The sequence below is a fragment of the Dromiciops gliroides genome, chromosome 2 (assembly GCF_019393635.1).
Source record: "Dromiciops gliroides isolate mDroGli1 chromosome 2, mDroGli1.pri, whole genome shotgun sequence".
Lineage (NCBI taxonomy): Eukaryota > Metazoa > Chordata > Mammalia > Microbiotheria > Microbiotheriidae > Dromiciops > Dromiciops gliroides.
In genome coordinates this window covers 177,339,491-177,366,062 of record NC_057862.1, presented here as the reverse complement: position 1 = coordinate 177,366,062, position 26,572 = coordinate 177,339,491, and the positions used below count along the sequence as shown (strand labels likewise).

The following is a 26,572-nucleotide window of genomic DNA, read 5'->3' as shown; positions in this document are numbered from 1 at the left end:
CATATCAGTGAGGAATCTGAGAGCCCTAGAGGCCTCAGAACAGAAAGCCAGGGATCAGGCCCCTGACACCCAGCACAAGAATTTTGCAACAGTGACCCCTGTGTTCCAGGAGCAGAGCTCAGCTTTAAAAGTCATAAAATAAACTAAAATATGAGTAAGAAACAGAAAAGAACCCTTACCATAGAGAGCTCCTATGGCAACAGGGAAGACCAAACACAAAGAAAGATGAGGACAACACTGTCAAAATGCCCACATAGGGGGCCCTCAAAGGAGAAGGTGAATTGGTCTTGAGACGAAAAAACCTTCTCAAAAGAGCTCAAATAGGACTTAAAAAATCAAATAAGAGAGATAGAAGAAAAATGAGAAATGAAATGAGAGAAATGAGAGTTATACAAGAAAATTCTGGAGAAAAAAAAGGAGTCAATAGCTTGAAAAAAGAAGCTCAAAAATTGACTGAAGGAAACAATTCCTTAAAAAGTACAATTAGTGGGCAGCTATGTGGCATAGTGGATAAAGCACTGGCCCTGGATTCATGAGGACCCGAGTTCAAATCTGGCCTCAAACACTTGACACTAGCTGTGTGACCCTGAGGAAGTCACTTAACCCTCATTGCCCCACAAAAATACGAAACAAAACAAAACTACAATTAGAAAAATGGGAGGAAAATCCACTGAAGAAAACAACTCCTTAAAAAGTAGAAATGGCCAAATGGAAAAGGAGGTACAAAGGCATGCTGAGGAAAATAATGCCTTAAAAATTAGAATTGGGCAGGTGGAAGCTAATGATTCTATGAGACTCTATTAGTCAAACGGAATCAAAAGCATGAAAAAATAGAAGAAAATGTGAAATATCTCATTGGAAAGACAACTGACACAATAAATACATCCAGGAGAGATAATTTAAGAATTGTTGGACTACCTGAAAGCCATGATAAAAAAAAAGTCTAGACATCTTATTCCAGAAAATTATCTGGGAGAACTGCCCTGATATCCTAGAACCACAGGATAAATTAGTCATTGGAAGAATCCAACAATCACCTCCCAAAAGAGATCCCAAAATGAAAACTCCAAGGAATATTTTAGCCAAATCCCAGAATTATCAAGTGAAGGAGAAAATATTGCAAGCAGTCAGAAATAAACAATTTAAATATCATGGAGCCACAGTCAGGATTACATAGGATCTGGTGGCTTCAACATTAAAGTATCAGAGGATTTGGGATATGATATTCTGGAAGGCAAAGGACCTTGCATTGCAACCAAGAATCAACGACTCAGCAATATTGTGCATTATATTTTAGGAGAAAAGATGGACATTTAGTGAAATAGAGGATTTTCAAGCTTTCCTGATGAAAAGACCAGAACTGAACAGAAAATTCAATCTTCAAAAAGAAAACACAAGAGAAGTATAAAAAAGTAAACAGAAAAAAACATTGCATTATTCAATAAGGTTAAACTGTTTACGTCTCTCCATGGAAAGATAATACTTGTAACTCTTGAGAGCTGTATCTCTATTAGGACAGTTAGAAGGTATATACATAGAGGGTATAGTTTATAAGTTGACTTTAACGTGAAAATATTTTTAAAATTAAGGGATGAAAAAAGGATTATACGGAGAGGGGAGGAGAGGGGAGGTAGAATGGGGTAAATTACATCACATGAAGAGACACAATAAAACCTATTACAAATAGAAGGAAAGAAGGGAGGGGTGAGCATTGTTTCAACTTTATTCTCATTGGATTTGGCTCAAAGAAGGAATCACACATACACACATACACACACACTCTCTCTCTCTCTCTCTCTCTCTCTCTCTCTCTCTCTCATTTGGATAAAGAAATTTATCTTACCCTTTATGAAAGTAGAAGGGTAAGCGGAAAAGGCGGGGGGTCTCAGATAGAAGGGAGGGCAGAAGAGGAAAAGAAAGGCCCTTTGGCACATTGAGGGCTGATTCACAGAGTAAAGGTAAAAGGTTGGAGAAGACTATATTATGCTTCAGCTGAAGTTAAAAAGAAAAAAAAGAAGCAGTCAGCAATCCTGATCTCAGACAAAGCAAAAGCTAAAATATATCAACTTAAAAGAGAAAAGGGAGGAAAATATATGTTGCTAAAAGGTACAATAGACAATTAAGTAATATCAATACTAAACATATATGCACCAAGTGGTATAGCATCCAAACTCTTAGAGGAGAAGTTAAATGAGTTACAAGAGAAAATAGCAAAACTATACTAGCAGAGGAATCCATTCCACAAAATAAATAAGAAAGAAATTAAGGAGGTAAATAAAATTTTAGAAAAGTTAGATATGACAGATCTCTGGATAAAATTGAATGGGGATAGCAAGGAATATACCTTTTTCTCAGAAATAAGTGACACCTACAAAAATGACCATGTATTAGGGCACAGTCAAATGCTGAAAGACAAAAATAGTAAATGCATCCTTTTCAGAACATAATGCAATAAAATTACATGTAACAAAATGCCATGGAAAGATAGGCTAAAAATTAATTGGAAATTAAATAATATCATCCTAAAGAATGAGTGGGTCAAACAACTAATCATAATAACAATCAATAATTTCATCAAAGAGAATGACAGCAATGAGACAACATACCAAAACATATGGGATGCAGCCAAAGCAGTTCTTAGGGGGTATTTTATATCTCTAAATGCTTACATGAATAAAATAGAGAAAGAGGAAATCAATGAATTGGGTGTGCAACTAAAAAAGATAGAAAAAGAACAAATTAAAATCCCCAGTTAAATAGTGAATTAAAAATTCTGAAAATCAAAGGAAAGAATAACAAAATTGAAAGTAAATAAACTGTAGAATTGATAAATAAAACTAAGAGCTGGTTTTATGGAAAAATCAATAAAATAAATAAACCTTTTGTTAATTTAATTTTGAAAAAGAAAGAAGAAAACCAAATTTCCCATATCAAAAATTAAAGGGGTGAATTCACCAATAATGAAGTGGAAATTAAAGCAATAATTAGGAGATATTTTGCCCAACTGTATGCCAATAAATGTGACAATCTAAAGGAAATGGATGAATACATACAAAAATATAAATTGCCCAAATTAACAGAAGAGGAAATAAAAGACTTAAATGGTCCCATTTTAGAAAAAGAAATTAAACAAGCCATCAATGAACTCCCTAAGAAAAAATCTCCAGGGGCAGATGGATTTACAAGTGAATTCTACCAAATATATAAAGAACAATTCATTCTAATACTATATAAATTATTTGGGAAAAGGGGTAAAAGAGTTCTACCAGATTCCTTTTATGACACAAATATGGTGTTGATACCAAAACCAAGAAGAGCCAAAGCAAAGAAAGAAAATTATAGAACAATTTCCCTAATAGATATTCATTCAAAATTTTAAAATAAATATTAGCAAAGAGATTCCAGCAATTTATCACCAGGATACTACACTATGGCCAGGTGGTATTTATACCAAGAATGCAGTGCTGGTTCAACATTAAGAAAAATATCCACATAATTGACTACATCAATAACAAAACTAACTGAAATCATATGATTATATCAATAGGTGCAGAAAAAGCTTTTGACAAAAAACAGCACTCATTCCTATCAAAAACATTAGAGAGTATAGGAATAAATGAAGTTTCCCTTATAATGATAAGCAGTATCTACTTAAAACCATCCACAAGCATTATATGTAATAGAGATAAATTAGAGGCATTCCCAATAAGATCAGGGGTTAGACAGGGATGTCCATTATCACCTCTATCATTCAATATTGTACTAAAATGTTAGCTTAAGCAGTAAGAGAAGAAAAAGGAATTAAGATAGACAAGGAAGAAACAAAACTATTACTCTTTGCAGATGATATGATGGTATACTTAGAGAACCATAGAGAATCAAGTAAAAAAACAACTACTTGAAATAATCAGCAACTTTAGTTGCAGGATATAAAATAAATCCACATAAATCATCAGTATTTCTATATGTGACCAAGAAAACCCAGGAGCAAGAGATATAAAGAGAAATTCCATTTAAAATAACTGTAGGCAATATAAAATATTTGGAAGTCTACCTAACAAGACAACCCCAGGAACTATATGAACACAATTATAAAATTCTTTTCGCACAAATAAAATCTGATCTAAATAATTGGGGAAATATCAATTGCTCATGAATAGGCCAAGCTAATATAATAAAAATAATAATTCTACTTAATTAATTTACTTATTCAGTGCTATACCAATCAAACTACCTAAAATTATTTTATAGAGCTAGAAAAAATAATAACAAAATTCATCTGGAAGAACAAAAGATCGAGAATATCAAGGAAACTGATAAAAATGCATAGGAAGGTGGGCTAGCTGTACAAAATCTAAAACTATACTATAAAATGGCAGTCATCAAAACTATGTGGTCCTGGGGCAGCTAGGTGGCTCAGTGGATAGAGAACCGGCCCTGGAGTCAGGAGTACCTGAGTTCAAATCCGGCCTCAGACAATTAACACTTGCTAGCTGTGTGACCCTGGGCAAGTCACTTAACCCCAATTGCCTCACTAAAAAAAAAAAAACAAAAACAAAAACAAAAAACTATGTGGTCCTGGCAAAAAAAATAGAGTTGTAGACCAATGGAATAGGATAGGCAGAGGAGACATAGTAGTAAACGACGACTATAGTAATCTACTGTTTGATAAACCCAAAGACTCCAGCTCCTGGGATAAGAAGTCACTATTTGACAAAAACTGCTGGGAAAACTGAAGACAGTATGTCAGAAACTAGGCATAGACCAACATCTTATATACCAAAATAAGGCCAAAATGGGTACATGATTTAGACATAAAGGGTGATAACATAGGCAAATTAGGAGAGGAAGGAGTAGTTTACCCCTCAGATCTATGGAGAGGAGAAGAATTTATGACCAAACAAGAGATAGAGAATATTATGAAATGCAAAATGGATCATTTTTATTACATTAAATTAAAAGGGTTTTGTACAAACAAAATCAGTGTAAACAAAATTAGAAGGAATTCAGAAAGCTGGGAAACAATTTTTACAGCCAGTGTTTCTGATAAAGGCCTCATTCCTAAAATATATAAATACTTATAGTGACAAAGGTAGAATCTTTGGGTTACTTTACAATTAGTTCAACCTTACAATTTTCTAATCTTTATTTAACTGATTCCAAAATACAGAATATTTGAACCAATTAATAGATCCACAATAGTAAATTAACATAGTTCTCTAAATTTACAAATGCCCTTTCACTAATGCATTTTTCCTTGAATAGGAGAAGCTTGAAAAGGGTGGTGACAGTGTCAGAGAAGAGAGAAGGATATGCAAGAAATATTAGGAAGGTACATTCCCCAATTTAGAAATGGTGAAAGGATATGAACAGGCAGTTTTCAGAAGAAAAAATCAAAACTATCTATTGCCATATTTTTAAAAAATGCTCTAAATCACTATTGATTAAAGAAATGCAAATTAAAAGAACTGAGGTACCACCTCACACCTATCAGATTGGCTAATACAACAAAAAAAGAAAAATGATAACTGTTGGAGAAGGTGTGGAAAAATTGGAGTTATAAACTGATCCAACCATTCTGGAGAGCAATTTGGAACTATGCCCAACGGGCTATGAGGCTGTGCATAGCCTTTGACCCAGGAATACCACCACTAGGTCTGTATCCCAAAGAGATCATAAAATATGGAAAAGGACCCACATGCACAAAAATATTTATAGCAACTCTTCTTGTGGTGGCAAAAAATTGAAAATTGATGGGCTGCCCATCAATTGGAGAATGTCTGAACAAATTGTGGAATATGAATGTAATGGAATACCATTGTGCTTTAAGAAATGATGAGCAGGCAGATTTCAGAAAATATCTGGAAAGACTTAAGTGGACTGATGCTGAGTGAAGGGAGAAGAACAGAACATTGTACACAGTAACAGGAATATTGTGTAATGATCAGCATTGAAAGACTTAGCTCTTCTCAGCAATACAATGATTCCAGAAAATTCCAAAGGATTCATGATGGGAAATGCTCTCCACATCCAGAAAAAGAACTGTGTTATCTGAATGCAGATTGAACCCCACTATTTTTACTTTTTTGCTCTTTTTCTTTCTTGAGATATTTCCCTTTTGTTCTTATTCCTCCTTCACAACATGACTAATGTGGAAATGTGTTTAATGTGATCGTACATATATAACCTATATTAGATGGTTTGCTGTCTTGGTGAAGGGGGAGGGAAAGAAAGAAGAAAGAAAATTTTTAACCTCAAAATTTTATAAAAACAAATGTTGACAACTATCTTTATATGTAACTGAAAAAAATACTCTTAAGATTGAAAAATAAATAAATAACTTGAGAAAAAAAAGAAAAAAACACAAATGTTTGCCTTCTCTCTTACCAACTATGTACTAGGCACTCTGCTAACTTAGTTTTCCAAACATTTTTTCATTTAATCCTCACAGGAACACTGGGAGGTAGGTGCTATTCTGATCCTTAATGTATAGTTTAGGAAACTGAGATGGATAGAAGTGAAGTGACTTGCCCAGGGTCACACAGCTGGTAAATGTCTGAGGTCAGATTGGAACTCAGGGCTTCCTGGCTCCAAACTTTATTCACTGTGCCACCTACTTGCTTGAAGGAAGCTGGTGTCACTGCATTTCAGTGTACCTGGATGGGAGGAAGGTATAAAGATCAGAAAGGTAGGAGAAGCCAGGTGATGAAGGGCTTGAATGTCCTTCAGAATTCTCTGAATTCCTCATCATCAACATAGAAATATTAAATGACATTAATATACCATCATATGTTTAGCTATTCCCCAAAGATCACAATTCTCAACCCTGATCATCAACACTGACAAGAGGGTCACAGTACCAGAATTCTCCTGTTAAGACTATGTCAATGCAGTGTAATCCAAAAACTGAGACAGTTCCTTGCTCCACCCTCCCCTTTGTCCTCAAGTAAGCCCCTGAGGTCTGACAGACTTCCCCATCTTTCCCTCTCCCTCAATCAACACTTCTCTCTTGTATTCTTCTCTATCAATTACTTTGTATCAAGTACTGCAGATTTCTGGTTGCCCACTTATCTTTTCTATCTCTGAAATTATTAATCCATCCTTAATTCTAATAATAATTCTAAAAGAATAATAGAAGAAAGGGGGAATCTGACCTAAGCACCACCATCATCATCGCAAGCATATCTCTAATGTTTTAAGATTTCAAAGTGTTTTTCATATATGACCTCATTAGATCTTCATGATTATTCTAAGAAGCAATTATTATCACCATTTTACATATGGGGAAACTGAGGCTGGGAGATGTTAAGTGATTTACACATTAAGCATCTCAAATAGCACTTGAACTCAAGTCTTTCTGATTCCAGTGCAGTTCTCAGAGTGAGGAAGACTTGGGTGAAAGTCTTTTGTCTTAAAAATATCACCTATGTGAATATTAGCTGTCCTCTTAACCTTTCAGAACCTCCAAACAACTCCCTAAGGGTAAAACTATGGATATTTGCTAAACTTTATTAGGACATCTATTCTCCTCATAGCAATGAAATTAAAGAACTGAATAACAACTAAACAACACAGAACAAAAGATACCTGGAGGAAAACATGAAGCCATTTCAATAACAAAAGCTAAAATTGTCAAAACTTTTTTTTTGCTTCTGAGAATGGAAACCCCAATACTTCAGTGAAAACATAATTAGGCCTAAGCTTTGAACTTTCTTAGGTCCTACTATTCTTAGAAACCCAATTTGTTGTTGCCCCCAGAGTCATTTCCAATTATTCCCTACCCAATTCCAAACCTATCTAGAGGGGATGCTAGACCAAAATGCCAGCTTCCTTGCCCAAGAGACATTCCAGTTGGTAAAGCTACTGGCTTTCTTAGTCTTCTTACAGAACTAGCATCTTGATTTTATCTATGGGTATGCAGCATCCAACTCAGGAAGGCATTTTCCTCATGACCCTTGATACTGAAAATCTCCTTGACCTGAGTAGTTCCAGGTCTCCAAATTCTTGAAAGTTCCAACTAGCACAGTTGAGAACCAACAACAAACGATTTCTTTGCATAATTCTCATAACAACCCTGGAAGGTAGAAGATGTTATTATCCCCATTCTACAGATGAGGAACCTACGGAAAGGAGAGATTAAGTGACTTACCAAGGGTCAGACAGCTAGTAAGTATTTGAGGTGGCATTTGAACTCAAATCACGACTCTAGACCCTGAGCTCTATTCATTGCACCACCTAGCTAACCAACAAAACCTCTTCATCACTGTCCCAGTACTCATTTCACATTTAAGTCAAACTGATTTCCTCAAGCTAGACATGAAGTATCTTGAGGACAAGGAAGTACCCTCTACTTCTGCCATGTAGGTCTAGCACCCCATTCAGGCTAAATATTCAGCGATAGGAAGAGTCACTTCTGACTCTTGTGCCCACCCCTTGTCCAACACATAAGATTACTTGCAAGGCCTATTTCATCCAATCTCCTCTTGTCTAAACTATTGGAATAGACATATAAATACTTGTCCTGCCCCCAGTCAATCATTTATGCAATCTTCCTTCAATGCCATAGTCTGTGGGGTCTTAATAATGCTCCACCATGATGATGTCACAACTCTTCTCAAAACCCTTCAATGGCTCTGCACTGCCTACTGAGTAAAGCTCAGACTCCTTGTCTTGGCATTCAAGGTTCTCCACAACCTACTGATCTAATCTTATGTCACTTCACTTCCCTCCATGGACTCATGGTCTACATAAACTAGACTACTCCATGCCCCTCCCTCCTATTCTCATCCTCTGCATCCCCATTTCAGTTACTCCACTCATATCATCCCCCATGCATTCAATAGCACCCTTCAATTTCCACACACCTCCAGCTATGGATATCACTTCTGAATTTCAAGGCCCACCTCTTCCATGACACTTGCCATGACTCTCTCAACCCAGTTAGTATCTTTTCTACTCCCACATTTCCTTTTATCAATTTTATGTATTTTCTTTGTGTTTATCACATTCTATCCTGTGCCCCATTAATTTATGTGCATCCCATACTCATAATGTTCCCAAAAGACCCTTGGCCTATTGTGTATTTCAGTCTAGAACACTAATTTGCACATAATAAGCACTAACAAAAGATTTTACTTTTGAGAGAGAAAAAAAAGAGAAATATGATGATCTATCTGCCCAAAGCATTCATGAATTCTAAATAGCAATCATTTTCTCATTGCCACATAAATATAATATCCATGGCCTGAGGGTGGCAATATTGCCATTGTCTGACATCCCTTCAGCTGAGTGTTCAAGCTAGTATCTATGAATGTGACTGCTTACACTGTGTGAAGTGATAGACTAAGCTGATTGGTTAAGCAGTCAGGCTGGTAAGCCCAACCCTTTTTGACAGGATGAAAGAAAACTAGATACATTTAGAATTGAGAAAGTCTCCTTTGCCTAAAAAATCTATTTCCCAGAACGAGCTGTTCACTGACCCTGGTATTGGAAGATGGAGCCATCACATAGAGTCTCACTAGTGATCCTGGGTCTTCACCTGGCCTGTGAGTGAAGGGGTTTATGGAGATGGGAACAGGAAGTAACACTGGTCATTCCTCAAAAGACTGAGAGGCAGTCAGCAATTGATCAAATGGGGTTTCCTGGTTATGTTGTAGAAGTGATGGATATAAAATGATGGGAGATGCTGACCCGGTGACCAATGACCTGTGTCTGACATTGTCTTTCTGCCCAGGGGTGAGCTGCCTACAGCAGGTGGAGCAGAGTCCTCAGTCCCTGAAGATCCAGCAGGGAGAGAACACCACAATCAACTGCACTTACACTGAAACTATTAACCAAGGGCTGCGGTGGTTCAGGCAGGATCCTGGGAAAGGCCTCACCTCCCTATTTTACTTGAGTTCTATGGAGAAGCAGAATGGAAGGTTCAGATCCATGATCAACAGAAAGGAGCGCCATATCTCTCTGCACCTCACTGAGGCCCAACCTGAAGACCCAGCCACCTACCTCTGTGCTGTGGATGCACAGTGATGCCCAGGCACCTTCAGGCTGTGCACAAACCCTGGAGCTGAGACACAGACCCTTCCAAAAAGTGCATTATGACACCCTAAAAGCATATCCACAGCTTAGTTTCCTGGTTCTCATTTTGGTCACTGGATGGTGCTCTTACTACACATAAATAAATTATTTGGAGGCAGGGGAATGTCTCCCTATACTGACTAGAGATCTCCAGACCTAGTCCTGTGTAAATTTAGAGTTACAATCTGAACTTTGTGCAGAAATTAAATTATGTGAAAGACTCTCATCTCTGTTATGAGAGCCACATTCTTGATTTAGAATAGGCCTTCTTAAACTTTTTCCACTTACAATCCCTTTTCTCTGGAGAAATTTTTATGAGGCCCTGGGCATATAGGTATGTGAAATAGGTATACAAATCAAACATTTACTGAAAAATTTTTCATGATCTCCACATGACCCCATATGGGTCAAAATCCCCAGTTTAAGAAGCTTTGATTTAGAGAAGGGATCTCTCTGATTCACAAACTACCTGCCTTATTAAAAGTATTGAATGTTTTTTTTTAAATTATCAGTATGATGTATTTAAAACAGTAAGGTCATCATAAAACTCTGGCTCAGCACAATAACAAAATTGTGATCTAAAGAGGAAAAGCTTTCCAATAAGCAACTTGAAATGAAATGATTTCACCTAATGAAGTCTTCTCCAATAGTTGGTATGTAGAGATGCGGGGGAGAGAATAATGGAAGGACTATTAGACCAGAGATCTCCTACCAAGGTGAGCTGAGCAAACAGAGGAAAGAGACAAGAGGTCCAGGGATTTGGCACCATCTTTCATTGGTTCTCCCTGTCTCTGGAGTTTAAAGAAAACTGCTCATCTGGTCTTGTCCTCTCTAGCTCTCTGGCAACTGCCACAGGTTTCCTAAAGTGAATTATTCTCCTAATAAAAATAGGAAGAACAGCCCTTTCTTGAATTTGAGGCTACTTCCTCCTTTATAGCCAATTAAATTCAGCCAGAGTCCAGTGTGGCCAGGGACAGAAACTTTACTCCTGGGATCCCCCATTTTCCCCCATATATGAAGACCCAGTGACTTCTTCAAGATAGCAAAGAAGCATCTCAAAGTCATGGATTTATTGTCTCTAAGTCCCCTCCCCATTTCTAGGGCCCAGAACATGCTGTGAGTTATTGTTCAGTCATGTCTGGCTCTTCATGACCCTTTTGGGGGGGGGTTTCTTAACAAAGATACTAGAGTGGTTTACCTTTTCCTACTGTAGCTCATTTTTACAGATGAGGAATATGCCGTGATACCTCAATACAAATAAATAGAAGGCCTCTCAATTTTACATCTCTAATATCTCTTACATATGCCCCCATTACTCCCCAGCACTCTGGTGCAGGCACTGATTACCTCATGTCTGGACTATTGCAATAGCCTGCTGGGAGTCTGCTACCAGCAGCAGCCTCTTCACACTACAAGTCCCTCCTGTATTCAGTTATCAAAGTCATCCTTCTAAAAAACATCTCACAGGGCAGCTAGGTGGTGCAGTGGATAGAGCACCAGCCCTGGATTCAGGAGGACCTGAGTTCAAATCTGGTCTCAGACACTTAACAATTACTAGCTGTGTGACCCTGGGCAAGTCACTTAGCCCCAGTTGCCTCACCAAAAAAATTAACTAAAAACAAAAAAAAAATCCATCTCACAATGTCATCCTCCTACCACATGAACTCTTGTGGCTCCTGATCAACACCAGGATTGAATCTGCAGTCTGACTTTTAAAGACTTTCATAATATGCCTCCCCACTAAATTTTCCAGTCTTCATCCAGCTCACCATCACACTCCCAGCCACCCCTTGTGTATTCCATTGACACTGGCCGCCTTGCTGCACCTGTTCCAAAAGACTCCATCTCTTAAATCTGGGGATTTTTACTGGCATTTCCACTTCCTCTTGAATTTCCATCTTCTTCATCTCTATCTTCAGAATTAACCACCTTTCTTTGTCTTAGCTAAATCCAGCCTTCTAACAGAAGCCATTCCTGTTCTCCCTTGATTCTAATGATTTCTGTTTGCTGATTATTTCATATACATGTGTATATATGGTTCATATAAAGTTGTTTACATATTATCTCCCCAATCAGGCTAGGACTCCCCTCATGAGCTGGGATTTTGTTTTGTCTTTCTTTTCATCTTCAGCTCTTAGTATGGTGTCTGTCACATAGTAGGTGCTTAATAAAAGCTTATTGACTAGAAAGAAGTGGCTTGGATTTAGAGTCACAGGATATTGTAGGAAATCCCATCGCTGAGATATCAGTAAGAGAACTTCCAGTGTTTGTCATACAACCATTCCAGGATTCAGTTTCCTCATCCGGAAAATAAAATTAGAAAAGATGTTTTTTTAGGTTCTTCCCAGTTCCAAAGTTATGATCTTACCGTCCTACAATGTCTTCAAAAGTACCAACAGATTTTCTATCCTAAGAATAGCACTGAAAGTATCTTACTGCACCCAAAGTGGCCAGGAATCATTCCTAGTGAATTTTTTCTCACTGCATTAAAAATTCTATGGTTGACCTAAAGGATGCAGGTCTACCAAGGGCAAAAAAGCCTTCAGTGTAGGGGTCTATGTGTCTGAATGGGATCTTGTGTGACGTATAACTGATGCAGCTCTGATTGGCTGGGCAGTCAGGCTGAAACATCACTGTGGTTTTCTTGTATAATGAGAGAACTACAAACATTTAGATTTCAGAAAGACACCTCAATTAGAGAGTACTTGGGTATATTCCAGGTTTCAGACTTCAGTACTTATTGTTCAAGTCAAGGGAGAGAATGGAGAAGCCTTTAAGGATTTCATTAGTGATCATGTGGTTTCTGCTAAAATGTAAGTTGTGGTTTGCAGAGATGGGGAAAAGGGAGACTTGCCATTCCTCCAAAATATTACATGGGACCTTAAAAAGGGACATTCCCCAAAATGCTATGTGGGAGTGGCAGGACTTCAGCTAAAGTCACAATGGTGTTTCCATGGATGCATTGTGGGGGGCAGAGGGTAAGGGAAGCAATGTTAAAGGGGATGGGGACCTGGTGACCAGTTTCCAGTGTCTAAAACTGTCTTTTTGCACAGGGGTGAGCTGCCAACAGAAGGTGGAACAGAATCCTCAGGTTTTGAGTGTCCAAGAGGGAGAGAATATCACCATAAACTGCACTTATGCAGACCAAAGTTCTCAAAGTCTACAGTGGTTCAGGCAGGATCCTGGGAAAGGACTTACCTTACTATTTTACCTGGCTTCAGGGACAAAGGAGGCAGGAAGGTTCAAATCCACGATCAGCAGAAAGGATCGTCACAGTTCTCTGTACATCACTGCCTCCCAGCCTGGAGACTCAGCCACCTATCTGTGTGCTGTGTATGCACAATGATCCCCAGGCATCTGTAGCCTGTGCACAAACCCTGTGACTGGAGCCCTAGTCATATTCCCGCGTAGAGTATGATGGAATGACAACCTCAGAGCTCCTTATTTTTTCTCCCAGCCTCATCTTTTTTTCTAGATTCCCACTGGGAGCCTTTTTTTGTGGGGCAATGAGGGTTAAGTGACTTGCCCAAGGTCACACAGCTAGTAAGTGTCAAGTGTCTGAGGCCGGATTTGAACTCAGGTCCTCCTGAATCCAAGGCCAATGCTTTATCCACCACGCCACCTAGCTGCCCCGGGAGCCTTTTAATTACAGCTCCACCATATAATTCCAAGATCAGGAGTTTTTGCCTCACTTTCTGACCATCCCCAGATGCCCATCTCTACCACAGAGAAGCAGCAGAAAGCCAGGGCAGTCTGAGGATGCTTGTGGAGGCCTGGTGAAGAGCACACTCCTCTTTTTTAAATTGCATTGGTATTTTTCATCATAAGGTCTTAATATCTCTTTATACCCATCTCTATGCAAAGGATGATGAATCTAAGAGGGGAGAAAACACAATGTACAACAGTAATCAGGTCTAACAGGATATGCAATATTCCATATATATTCTAGTCCCACACCCATCTATGCATGCCTATAAAGAAATGGAAGGGGACAAGAGCAGCTACATTTTCTCATCTTCTCAAAAGCTAGCTTGATCTTTTTAATTAAGCAATGTCCCCTTTAAGTTTTGGGTCTTAGCATATACATTGTTAAAATCTCCTTTTCTCACTTTGATTCATCCCACTTCATTCTGGTATACTTCATATAAGATTTAGCATATTTCTCTGTCAGTCAGTCAATAAGCATTTATTAAGTACTTATTACCTCTCAGTACTATTGTGAGAATTAATTCATACAATATTTGTACGGGCTTAGCATAGGATCTGGTACACGGGAGGTGCTTAACAAATGTTTGCCTTGGCTCTCCCCTCCTATTTACTATATGCTAACTTGCCTTTCCAAATATTATATGATTTAATCCTCACAAGAACCCCGGGAGGTAGGCACTATTATGATCCTCACTGTACAAAGTTTAGGAAACTAAGAAAGAGTGACCTGCCCAGGGTCACACAGCTAGTAAATGTCTGGGGTCACATTGGAACTCAGGTTTCCATGGCTCCAAACTCAATACGTTCCTCACTGTGCCATCTACTTGTTTCCAGGGAGCTGGTGTCACTTCATTTCAGTGTACCTGGGTGGGAGGAAGGTATAAGAAAGCCTAGAAAGGAAGGAGGAAACAGGTGATAAAGGGCTTTGAATGTCCTCCAGAATTCTCTGAATTCCTTATCATCATTAACACAGAAATATTAAGTGACATTAATATCCCATCATATGTTTAGCCATTTCTCAGAGATCACAAGTCTCAACCTAGGCTTATAAAGGAGCATCAGCACAGAAGATAGGGAAATAGCAACAGGATTCTCCTGTTAAGGCCATGTCTCTGAAGTCTTCCAAAAACTTGGACAGTTCCTTGCTCCACCGTCCCCTTTTTCCTCAGGTGAGATAGTAAGGCTTGACACACTTCCCCATCCTCACCTGTCCCTCCATCAACACTTAGCTCTTGCATTCTTCTGTATCAATTATTTTATATCAAGTACTATACAGATTTCCAGTTGTCCACCTATCTTTTCTTTTATTTTCTTTTTTTTTTTTGGCGGGACAATGAGGGTTGAGTGACTTGCCCAAGGCCACACAGCTAGTGTCAAGTGTCTGAGACCAGATTTGAATTCAGGTCCTCCCGAATCCAGGGTTGGTGCTTTATCCACTGTGCCATTTAGCTGCCCTCCCATCTTTTCTATCTCTTAAATTATTATTATTATTATTAGGCAATGAGGGTTAAGTGACTTACATAGGGTCACGCAGCTAGTAAGTGTCAAGTGTCTGAGGCCGAATTTGAACCCAGGTCCTCCTGAATCCAGGGCCGGTGCTTTATCCACTGCACCACCTAGCTGCCCCCATATCTCTTAAATTATTAATCCTTCCTTAATTCTAATAAGAATTCTAAAAAGAATAATAAAAGAGGGAATCTGACCTAAGCACCACCATCATCATCACTAGCATGTCTCGAATGTTTTAAGATTTCAAAGTGTTTTTCATATATTATCTCATTAGATCTTCATTATTACTCTATAAAGGAATTATTATCCCCATTTTATATATGGGGAAGCTGAGATTAAGAGATGTGAAGTGATTCACATAGTAAGCATCTCAAGGAGCACTTGAACTCAGATCTTCCTGATTCCAAGGCTATCCTCAGAATCAGGAAGACTTGGGTGAAAGTCTTTCCTCTGACAAATATCATCTATGTGAACATCAGCAGTTCTCTTAACCTTTCAGAACCTCCCAAAGAATCTCTAAGACTAAAAGTTACAGATATTTGCCAATCTTCATTAGTATATCCGTGTTCCTCATACCAATGAAATTAAAGGACTGAATAACAACTAAAGAACAGAACAAAAAATACCTAGAGGAAAACATTAAGTCATTTCAATAACAAAAGCCAAAATTATAATATTTTTTTTTTGCTTCTGAATATAGAAACCCCTACACTTCAGTGAAAACATCATTAGAACTAAGCTTTGGACTTTCTTAGCTCCTGCTATTCTTAGAAATCCAATTTGTTGTTGCCCCAAAGTCATTTCTAATTATTCCTTACCCCATTCCAAACCTATTTGGGAGGGAAGCTAGACCAAAGTGCCAGCTTCTTTGCCCAAGAGAGATTCCAGTTGGCAAAGCTACTGGTTTTCTTAGTCTCCTTACAGAACCAGCATCCTGATCTTATCTCTGGACATTGAACACACAATGAAGGAAGACATTTTTCTCATGGCCCTTGAAATGGCCAATCTCCTTGACCTGCGTGGTTCTAAGACTCCAAATTTTCGAAAGTTCCAAGTAGCACAGCTGAGAACCAACAACAAACTTTTCTTTGCAGAAATGATTAAAATTACTTTAATAAATTTAATAGACATTGTGATGAAGAAGACTTCCATAGTACTTCTCTCAGGAGAAGAAGGATCCTTTTTTTCCTGTACCACAAGGATATGTATTTGGAAGAATTTAACATATGCCTAGAACCCCTTTCTTGCAGCAGAAACAACACACAGCTAGCATTTATAGATTGCTTCCTATATTCCCAGAACTGTGCTAAGCATTGTCCAATTTTCCTTTTAATTTGACCCTCACAATAACCCTGGGAGGTAGGTGTTATGATTATCCTCATTCTACAGATGAGGAAAAGAGAGATTGAGTGATTTACCAAAGTTCAGACAGTTAGGAAGTGTCTGAGCAGGGATCTGAACTCAAATCTCTGTGACTCTAGGCCCTGCATTCTATCTGCTATACCACCTAGCTGCCCAACACAATCTCTTCATGTCTGATTCCTGCCAGGACTCATTTCACATTTAAGTCAAACTGACTTCCTCTCACTAGACCTAAAGTATCTTGACGATAGGGAAATACCCTCTACTTCTGCCATGTAGATCTAGCACCCTATTCAGGCTAAATATTCAGTGATAGGAAGAATCACTACTGACTCTTCCCTATCCCTTGTCCAACACATACTATGACTTGCAATCCTTGCTTCATTCAGTCAGGTCTTTATCTCTTATCTAAACTATTATAATAGCCTTCTGAATACTTGTCTTGCCTCCAGTCAATCCTTTGTGCAATCTGCCTACAATGTCACAGACTGTGAGGTCTTCATAATGGTCTGCCATGATGATGTCACAACTCTTCTCAAAACCCTTCTGTGGCTCCCCACTGCCTCCTGAGTAAAGCTTAAGTTCTTGATCCTGGCATTCAAGGTCCTCCACAAGTAAACCCTAACCTATCGATCTAACCTTATGTCACTTCCCTTCCCTTCGTGAATTCATGGTCTACATAAACTAGACTACTCTATGCCCTCCCTCCTATTCTCATCCTCGGGGTCCCCTTTTCAATTACTCCACTCATCATCTCCCATGCATTCAACAGCCCCCTTCAATTTTCACACACCTCCAGCTATGGATGTCCCTTCTGAATTTCAAGGCCCACCTCTTCCATGCACTTGCCATGACTCTCTCATCCCAGTTAATCTTTTCTATTCCAAAATTTATTTTTTTAAATCAATTTTTATGTCTTTCTTTTGCCTGTCACAATGTCGTGCCCAATTAATTTCTGTACATCTCATGTTCATCACATTCCCAATAGACACATGTCTTGTTGTACATTTCAATGCAGAACAGTGGTTTGCACATAGTAGGCAATTTGTGGGGAGAAAGAATAGAAATATGATGATCTCTCTGCCCAAAGTGTTCATGAATTCTTCATAGGGATTGTTTTCTTATTGCCCTAGAAATGTAACATCCATCACCTGAGGGGGGCAACATTGCCATTGTCTGACATCCCTTCAGCTGACTGCTCAGGCTGAGCATCTATGAATGTGACTGCTTACAGTGTGTGAAATAATAGACCAAGCTGATTGGCTAAACAGTCAGGCTGATAAACCCTACCTTATTTGACAGAGTGAAAGAAAACTAGATACATTTAGAATTGACAAGATTTCCTTTGACACAAGAATCCATTTCCCAGATCCAGCTGTTCACTGACCTTGGTATTGGAAGATGGAGTCATTCCATAGAGCCTCCCTAGTGATCCTGGGTCTTCACCTGGCCTGTGAGTGGAGGGGTTTTTTTGAATGAGAACAGGAAAAACCAGATGCCATTCCTCAAAGAACTGAGAGGCAGTTAGGGACCAATCAAATGAGGCTTTCTTACTGGGCTATGGAAGTGATAGATATAAAATGATGGGAGATGCTGACCTGATGACCAATGACCTGTGTCTGACATTGTCTTTCTGCCCAGGGGTGAGCTGCCTACAGCTGGTGGAGCAGAGTCCTCAGTCCCTGAAGATCCAGCAGGGAGAGAACACCACAATCAACTGCACTTACACTGAAAGTGGTACCCAAGGGCTGCAGTGGTTCAGGCAGGATCTTGGGAAAGGTCTCATTTCCCTATTTTACATAACTTCAGGGGAGAAGCAGAATGGAAGATTCAGATGCATGTACAGCAGGACAGAGCGTCGTAGCTCTCTGCACCTCACTGAGGCCCAGCCTGAAGACTCAGCCACCTACCTCTGTGCTGTGGAGGCACAGTGATGCCCAGGCACCTGCAGGCTGTGCACAAACCTGTAGTTGAGACACAGAGCCTTCCAGAGAGCACATTATGACACCCTAAAAGCATATTGAGGGGCAGCTAGATGGCACAGTGGATAGAGCACTAGCCCTGGAGTCAGGAGTACCTGAGTTCAAATCCGGCCTCAGACACTTAATACTTAACTAGCTGTGTGACCCTGGGCAAGTCACTTAACCCCAATTGCCTCACTTTAAAAAAAAAAGCATATTGATAGGCTCATTCTCTCAGTAGACAGAAGCATTCTTATTTCAGCTCCATCTTATGATTCTGGGATCAGACATTTCTCTAATGTCTCCTGCCCTGTCCTCAGCACCTACTGATAAAACCATGTTATAGAATAGGACCAGGTCAAGCAGTGAAGCACCTGATGTCCTGGTAGAGGTCACACCTCTTAATTATGCGGTCTAGACTCATATAATATGTTAGAATTCATTACTGAGGACAGCAGCATACAATGTGATTGGCCTACTAATGCTAGTCACGGAGACCTTTCTTTGTTCTGGATATAGCTCTGGACTATACCTTCTATCCCATGTGAGCTTTCTCTCCCAATTCCATGGGCTGCAGCTGGTCCTCATGTTCTTTATCAATAAATATCTCACCTCAAATACATCCCAAATAACTAAAAACAGGAAATGCCTCATGTGTGTTCTCTGAGCTTCTATCCCAACCCTCTACTCTTCCCTCCTCATTCATAATCTTTCAACCATAGGATCTGACAGCTAATTGACTTTGTTAATGATCTTCTGATTTATTAAAACAATTAGGTAGGGGCAGCTAGGTGGCTCAGTGGATAAAGCACCAGCCATGGAGTCAGGAGGACCTGAATTCAAATTTGGCCTCAGACACTTGACACTTACTAGCTGTGTGACCCTGGGCAAGTCACTTAACCCCGATTGCCTCACCAAAAAAAAACCCCAATTAGGTAAATAAAATAGCATAGCAACACTTGGGCAACAATGGAAAAGGCTTTCAAATAGCAAGATGCAGGATCTGATGCACCTTGAATGAACTCCCCTTTCCTTCATGTCCCTTCCTACCTTGGAGAAGGAGAAAAGGAACAGATTTGGCAAGTTGTAGGAGTCACCAGGATTTCCTCAATAAGTACTTTGAAGGAACCAAGAGAGGAAGAAGCCCTAGAATAGGCTCCACTTGCTCTCACTTTGGCTATTTTTCAAGGCTCATCTTGCCAGACTCAAACGCTCTCCATTCTGGTCTTTATTCACTCCATCTGTTCTCAACTGCTCCAAGTCCATGACATTCCTGATCTCCTCCGGTGACCACCAATACTCCATTCATTTCTGTTCCCACCACACTTAGAGCCTTTTCCTGTCCAACTACTTAGGAGGAAACCCCAAAATAGAACTTGGACAGTCAGCAAACATGCCCTTTCTGTTGTTCAGTCATTCACTTTTGTCTGACACTTCATGACCCATGCACCATAGCACACCAAAATGTCCTCTTCCAAGGGAGTATAGAATAACATCTGTGACAAATAGGTATATACTTCCTACTGAAGTCATGCCTGCCCACATGTGGCTCATCCCCATGCTTTTTGCAACCTCCAAAGAAACACATTGTCTTCTTTTTTTTCTTGCAGGGCAATGAGGGTTAAGTGACTTGCTCAAGGTCACACAGCTAGTAAGTGTCAAGTGTCTGAGGCCGGATTTGACCTCAGGTCCTCCTGAATCCAGGGACAGTTCTTTATCCACTGCACCACCTAGCTGCCCCCCCCAAAAAAATGGTTAGATGCCACAGAGTAGGTGACAATGCCTTAACCGTATATGTGTTGTAAAGGCCACTAGGACCTCTTCCATCCTTATCTAGGGGAGTGCTAGCTAACCTTCTCTCCTTTCATATAACATGAAACACATTGTCAGTTGATTGAGTGTTGACCTAGTGTGGGCTTATAGTGTGTATGTGTGTACATATGTACATATGTATGTGTGTATGTATGTGTATATATATGTATTTAGATAGATACACATATACAAAAATAATTATGGATATGTAAATGGATACATTTATATATACACATATATTTGCCACCAGAGAGTGCTCTGAATACTTAAAAGTGAAGAATTTAATTTTAATTGTGATAAAATTGTATAATAGGAAAAGTCTCTCTGTTCTTAAGAGAACCCCTGTTCTAAAGGTCCCATCCTTAAATTTAGGGGAGGGGTCTCTACAACCTACTGGCTTTATTAATCATATTTACACAATTTGTTTTGTAATCAATGTGTGATTTATTGTATAACAGTAAGATAACTACAAAACTGTAGCACAACAAAATAAAATTATAATTAAAAAAATCTTTCAGTAGCAAGTTGAATTGAACTTCTTCATCTAATAAATTCTCCTTTCTCCATAAAACCTCAGTTGGTTAGATGTGGGGTGGTTTGGTGTTGGAGGGATGGCAGAATTAAGAAAGGACTATAGATCTGATTAAACACATTTTAGAACCCACAGAGATAAGTTGGGCAAATACTAAGAAAAAACAGGGGAGAAGGCCAAGACCTGAGCATAACCTCTCAATGACTCTCCCTCTGGCTAGGTGTTTAAAAAGCAACTGCTAGTCTGGTCCTGTCTTCTCCTAGGTCTCTGACAACCACTGTGCCACCTAGCTGCCCTGCCTTATTTCTAAATTAAGGTACTTCCCAGGCCTCTGTTTGCCCATTCAATGACTAAGGGCTAAATAAGAATTGAGACAAAAGATGGCCTAGTTTACCATCACAAAAATATCAATTTAGTGGATATAACCATGGATATGGAGTCATGGGATACTGGACAAAAATCCCATCTCTGAGATGTCAATACACAATTTTGGTGTTTGTGGCTAAGCCCTTCTAGGACTTGTTTTCCTCATCTGTAAGATAAGAATAGAATAGATGACTTTTGAGGTCCTTTTCAGCTCCAAATCTATGATCTTATTATCCTGAGATGTCCTCAAAAGCTCCAACAGATTGTCTATCCTAAGAATAGCGCTGAAACGATTACTCTTTACCCGAAATAGGCAGGAATCATTCTTGGTAAATCTTTTCCTGTTACACTAGAAATTCTATAGTTGGTATAAGTGGGGCAGGACTGCCATGAGCAAAAAATGCCTTCAGTTGGGGATCTGTGTGTCTGTAAATAGGAATGTGTGATGTATAACAGAGGTAGCTCTGATTGGCTGGGCAGCCAGGCTGAACACCATTAGTTTTTCCTGCTAAAATAAGAGAACTAAAAAGGTTTAGATTTGAGAACAAATTATTTATTAGAGAGTGTTGGTCTGTACTTCATCTTACATTTAAGTGTTTTTTAATCAAGGCAAGAGAGAAAAATGGAGAAGTTCCTGGAGGCCTCATTAGTGATTGTGTGGCTCCTGCTAAACTGTGAGTTGGTTTTGAGTTTTTTGGGTTGTTTATTTTTTGGAAAAAGAAACAAGGAGACCTATCATTCCCCCCACAAATGTGGGAGTCTAAAAGGGGACATTCCTCCAATTGCTATTGGGAGCATAGAAGGAGGTATTACCTCCAAATGTCATATGGAAGAGGCAAAATCTCAATTAAAATCACATGGAGTTTCATAGCTATATTGTGAGGGGCCAACTGGAAAAGAACTTTAAGTGGGATTCTACCCAATTACCAGTCTCCAGGGTCTGACACTGTCTTTCTGCACAGGGGTGAGCTGCCAACAGAGAGTAGAGCAGAATCCTCAGTCCTTGAGTGTCCAGGAAGGAGAAAACATCACTATCAATTGCATTTATTCAGACAGTACTTCCCAAGGTGTTCAGTGGTTCCTGGGACAGGCCTGATCTTCCCACTTTATGTGACTTCAGGGATGAAGAAGAAAGGAAGGTTAAGATCCATGATTAGCAGGATGTACCATCACAGCTCCCTATACATCACCGACTCCCAGCCTGGAGATTCAGCCTCCTACTTCTGTAGTGTGGAAGCACAGTGATCCCCAGGGACCTGCTGCCTGTGAATAAACCCTTCCACATCACAACTTTCCCAGTCATGGTTTCAAAAGATCGCAAGTTGGCATAAGAAACTAAATGGTAATTTTTTGTGAGTTTTGTGAAAACCATAGACGACACGGAAAGGCCAGCAGATGACACAGAGCTTATGAGCAAATACTTAACCCAAATTTTACAATAAGGTACTACAAATACCCCATAAAAGAAAAAGAAAAAAAATCAGACTGCTGTGGTCTGTGAAGGGAGGGCCAAAAATTTTACATGGATTTTCTAGATGGGGGTATCATACCCTTAAACCCCATTATATGGAAGGAATAATTGTATGTCTTTTTTCCCCTCCCCTGTCTAAAGAGACTAGGCAGTTAGGTGGTACAGTGGATAAAGTGCTGGGACTGGAGTCTGGAAGACTCATCTTCCTGAATTCAAATATAGCCTCAAACATTTACTGGTGTCCATGTGACCTTGGTAAGTCACTTAAATCTGCTTGTCTCAGTTTCCTCATCTGTAAAACGAACTGCAGAAGGAAATGGCATATCACTCCAGTATCTTTGTCAAGAAAACCTCAAATGGAACCATAGAGTCAGACACAATTGAAAATGACTGGACAATAATACCCAGAGAGACAGCCCTTGGAACAAAGAATTTTAAGAGTGGGAAAAAAATTCATTTAACAACACAACAACCTAGTCTGACAGGACATGTAATGCTACATGTCCATAGTGCTCCCACTCCTTCCACACGTGTCTCTGCAAAGGAGTGCAAGGACCAAAGGAAGCTACATTTTCCCATATTCTCCAGAGCCAAGTTTGGTCATAATTATTCAGTGTCCCCTTTCAATTTTTGGTCTTTCCATGTACATTAATTTTTCCCCTGTTTCAGCATACTTCACTCAGCACTAGTTCAGAAAAGATCTACCACTCTTAAAGTCAATCAATAAGTTTTTATGAAGTACCTACTATGTGATGGGCATTATGCTTATAGCTGAGCAAGGCTACTAGCTTTCTTAGTTTTCCTTCAAGAATCAGCATCAGTTGGGGCAGGTAGGTAGTGCAGTGGATAAAGCATTGGCCATGGATTCAGGAAGACCTGAGTTCAAATCTGGCCTCGGACACTTGATACTTACTAGCTGTGTGATCCTGGGCAAGTCACTTAACCCTCATTGCCCTGTAAAAACAAACAAACAAAAAGGAATCAGCATCCTAATCTGATCTCCAGATATGGAGCTTCCAACTTGGAAACCAGAAATCACATGGTACCTTGACCGGCATGGTTATAGGACTCCAAATTCTTGGAAAGTCCACTGTACACAGCTTAGGAACACCAAATGTTCTTTTCCAGAAACTATTCCAATTACCTTAATAAATTTATTGGGCATTGTTTTGATGAAGGTTTCCACAATACCATGAAAATATCATTTGGAACAGGAACACAATAAGTGCCCAGAATTCCTTTCTTTACTGACATAAACTCTTTACCCCTGATTGCCCATTGGACTCATTTCACATTTAAGCAAAATAGACTTCCTCATGCTAGACCTGAAGCATCGTGACGTCAGAGTACCTTCTAGTTCTGCCATGTAGGTCTGGCACCTGATGCATGCTAAATGCTCAGTGATACAATCACTTCTGACTTTTCCCTGTCCCTTGCTCCACATACACAATTCCTTGCAAGGTCTACTTCCCTCAATTAGATATTTATCTCTTTTTATCTAAACTATTCTAATGACCTTTTAAACATTGTCCTACCTCCAGACTATCCCTTCTGCAATATGCTTTTGATACTATTACCTGTGAGCTCCTTCTAATGTACCACCATGATGATGTCACAACTCTCCTCAAATACCTTCAGTGGCTCCCCATTGCCCGCTAAGTAAAACTTAAACTCCTGACATTGGCATTCAAGGTCTTCTACAAACAAGTCCTAACCTATTGGTCTTTACTATTGTCACTTTACTCCCCTTCATGTATTCATGATCTACTAAACCAGGCTACTCTATGTTCCCCCTCCCATTCTCCTCCCATAGATTCCCATTTCAATGCTTTGCTCATACCATGGCCCCCATGCATATAGAAGCTCCCTTCAATTTTCCATCCATCTCCACATGATGATGTCCCTCCCTACTTTCAAGGGCCCTATCTTCACAATACCTGTCCTGACTTACCTAATCTAATTATTATCTTTCTCTTCTCAAATTTCTCTTAGCAATGTTTTTTGTTTTGTTTTTGTTTTGGGGGGTTGTCTTTCATTTGCTCCTTTGGCAGCTTGTGAAATAGTGGGTATAGTGCTAGGCCTCGAATCAGGAAGAACTGAGTTCTAATCTGGTCTCAGACGCTAGCTGTGTGACCCTAGGCAAGTCACTTTAAAAAAAAAATTGTTTGCCTCAGTTTCCTTAAATGTAAAATGAGAAGAATAACAGCACCTACTTCACAGTGTTACCATGAAGATCAAATAAGATATCTATAAAAAGCACAGTATGGTTCCTGGCACACAGTAGGTGCTATATTTACTTTCCCTATGACATTCCACCCTGCATTATATTCATTTATTTTCGTCTCATATTCACCACACCCCCAGTAGATACATGGCTTATTGAGCACGTCAGCCTGGCACAATGCTTTGCACATAATACTTATAAAACATTTGGTTATTGAAAGAAAGAACAGAAATACGACGATCTCTCTGTCTGAAATGTTCATGAATTCTAAATAGAAGCATTTTCTCATCACTCCACAAATATTCTATTCATGACCTGAGGGGGGCAATGTTACTATGGTCTTTCATACCTTTGGCGGAGTGACCTGGCTGAGCATCCATAAATGTGACTGCTTATAGTGTGTGAGATGATAGACCAGGCTGTGATTGGCTGAGCAGTCGGGCTGACAATCCTTCCCCCTGTTTCATAGAGCAAAAACAGTCAAAACATTTAAAATTGTCTTGAGAGCCCATTTTCCAGATCCCCAAACTGGTTTTTCATTGACCTTAGCAGGAGAAGAATGGAAATACCCCATAGAGCCTCAGTGCTGATCCTGTGTCTTCACCTGGCCTGTGAGTGGAGGGATTTCTGTAGGAGGAAACAGAGTAAATTCAGAGGGCATTTCTCAAAGGACTGAGAGGCAGTCAGGGTCTATTCAAATGGGGTTTCCTGGTTATGTTGTAGAAGCGATAGATGTAAAATGATGGGAGATGCTGACCCGGTGACCAATGACCTGTGTCTGACATTGTCTTTCTGCCCAGGGGTGAGCTGCCTACAGCAGGTGGAGCAGAGTCCTCAGTCTCTGAAGATCCAGCAGGGAGAGAGGACCATGATCAACTGCAGTTACACAGAGGCTACTAATCAAGCGCTGCATTGGTTCAGGCAGGATCCTGAGGAAGGCCTCACCTCTCTATTTTACATAACTTCAGGGGAGAAGCAGAATGGAAGATTCAGATGCATGTACAGCAGGACGGAGCGCCATAGCTCTCTGCACCTCACTGAAGCTCAGCCTGAAGACTCAGCCACCTACCTCTGTGCTGTGGAGGCACAGTGATCCCCTGGCACCTGCAGGCTGTGCATGAACCCTAGAGCTGAGACAACAGTCACAGTCTTGGGCAGGGAGCACATGATCCAACCCTGAATGCATCTTTATGTACTCATCTTTCCAGCTTCACATTACAAACTTTCTTATTCCAGCTACAGCTTAAGATTCTGACATCAATCAATCTGCAAGTATTTATTCTATGTGCCAGGCATTGTGTTAAATGAGAGAGAAACCAAGAAAAAGCAAAAAATAGGCCCTGCCCTCAAGGAACCTTTATTCTGAAGAACCAGAGATCTGGCTAACACTGCTTACTTGACTCTCTGTACCCTTCAATCCAAAGCTTTAGAACCAAGCCAGGTCAGATTGATGCATGCCCAGAGGTCTGGGAGAGGTCCCAGGTCCTCAATTCAGTGGCACAAGGAGGCATTCATCATTGATGAGGGCGACATACCATTGGCTCTCCTCTCAA

At 39.7% G+C, this 26,572-nt stretch overlaps 1 non-coding gene and 3 gene segments (V, D, J or C); 3 read left to right on the top strand and 1 right to left on the bottom strand.

Annotated features, from left to right (window-relative positions):
* The first annotated feature begins 9,675 nt into the window (after positions 1-9,675).
* LOC122738461 lies at positions 9,676-10,026 on the top strand. The segment is given in 1 exon segment: positions 9,676-10,026. A coding segment is annotated over 1 exon segment (351 nt).
* An 8,210-nt stretch (positions 10,027-18,236) lies between these two features.
* LOC122738460 lies at positions 18,237-18,587 on the top strand. The segment is given in 1 exon segment: positions 18,237-18,587. A coding segment is annotated over 1 exon segment (351 nt).
* A 1,772-nt stretch (positions 18,588-20,359) lies between these two features.
* LOC122745135 lies at positions 20,360-20,489 on the bottom strand. Its single transcript, XR_006355420.1, has one exon. It is a non-coding gene; the product is annotated as a U6atac minor spliceosomal RNA (small nuclear RNA).
* Positions 20,490-25,761: 5,272 nt separating this feature from the next.
* Positions 25,762-26,112, top strand: LOC122738459. The segment is given in 1 exon segment: positions 25,762-26,112. A coding segment is annotated over 1 exon segment (351 nt).
* The last annotated feature ends 460 nt before the right edge of the window (positions 26,113-26,572 follow it).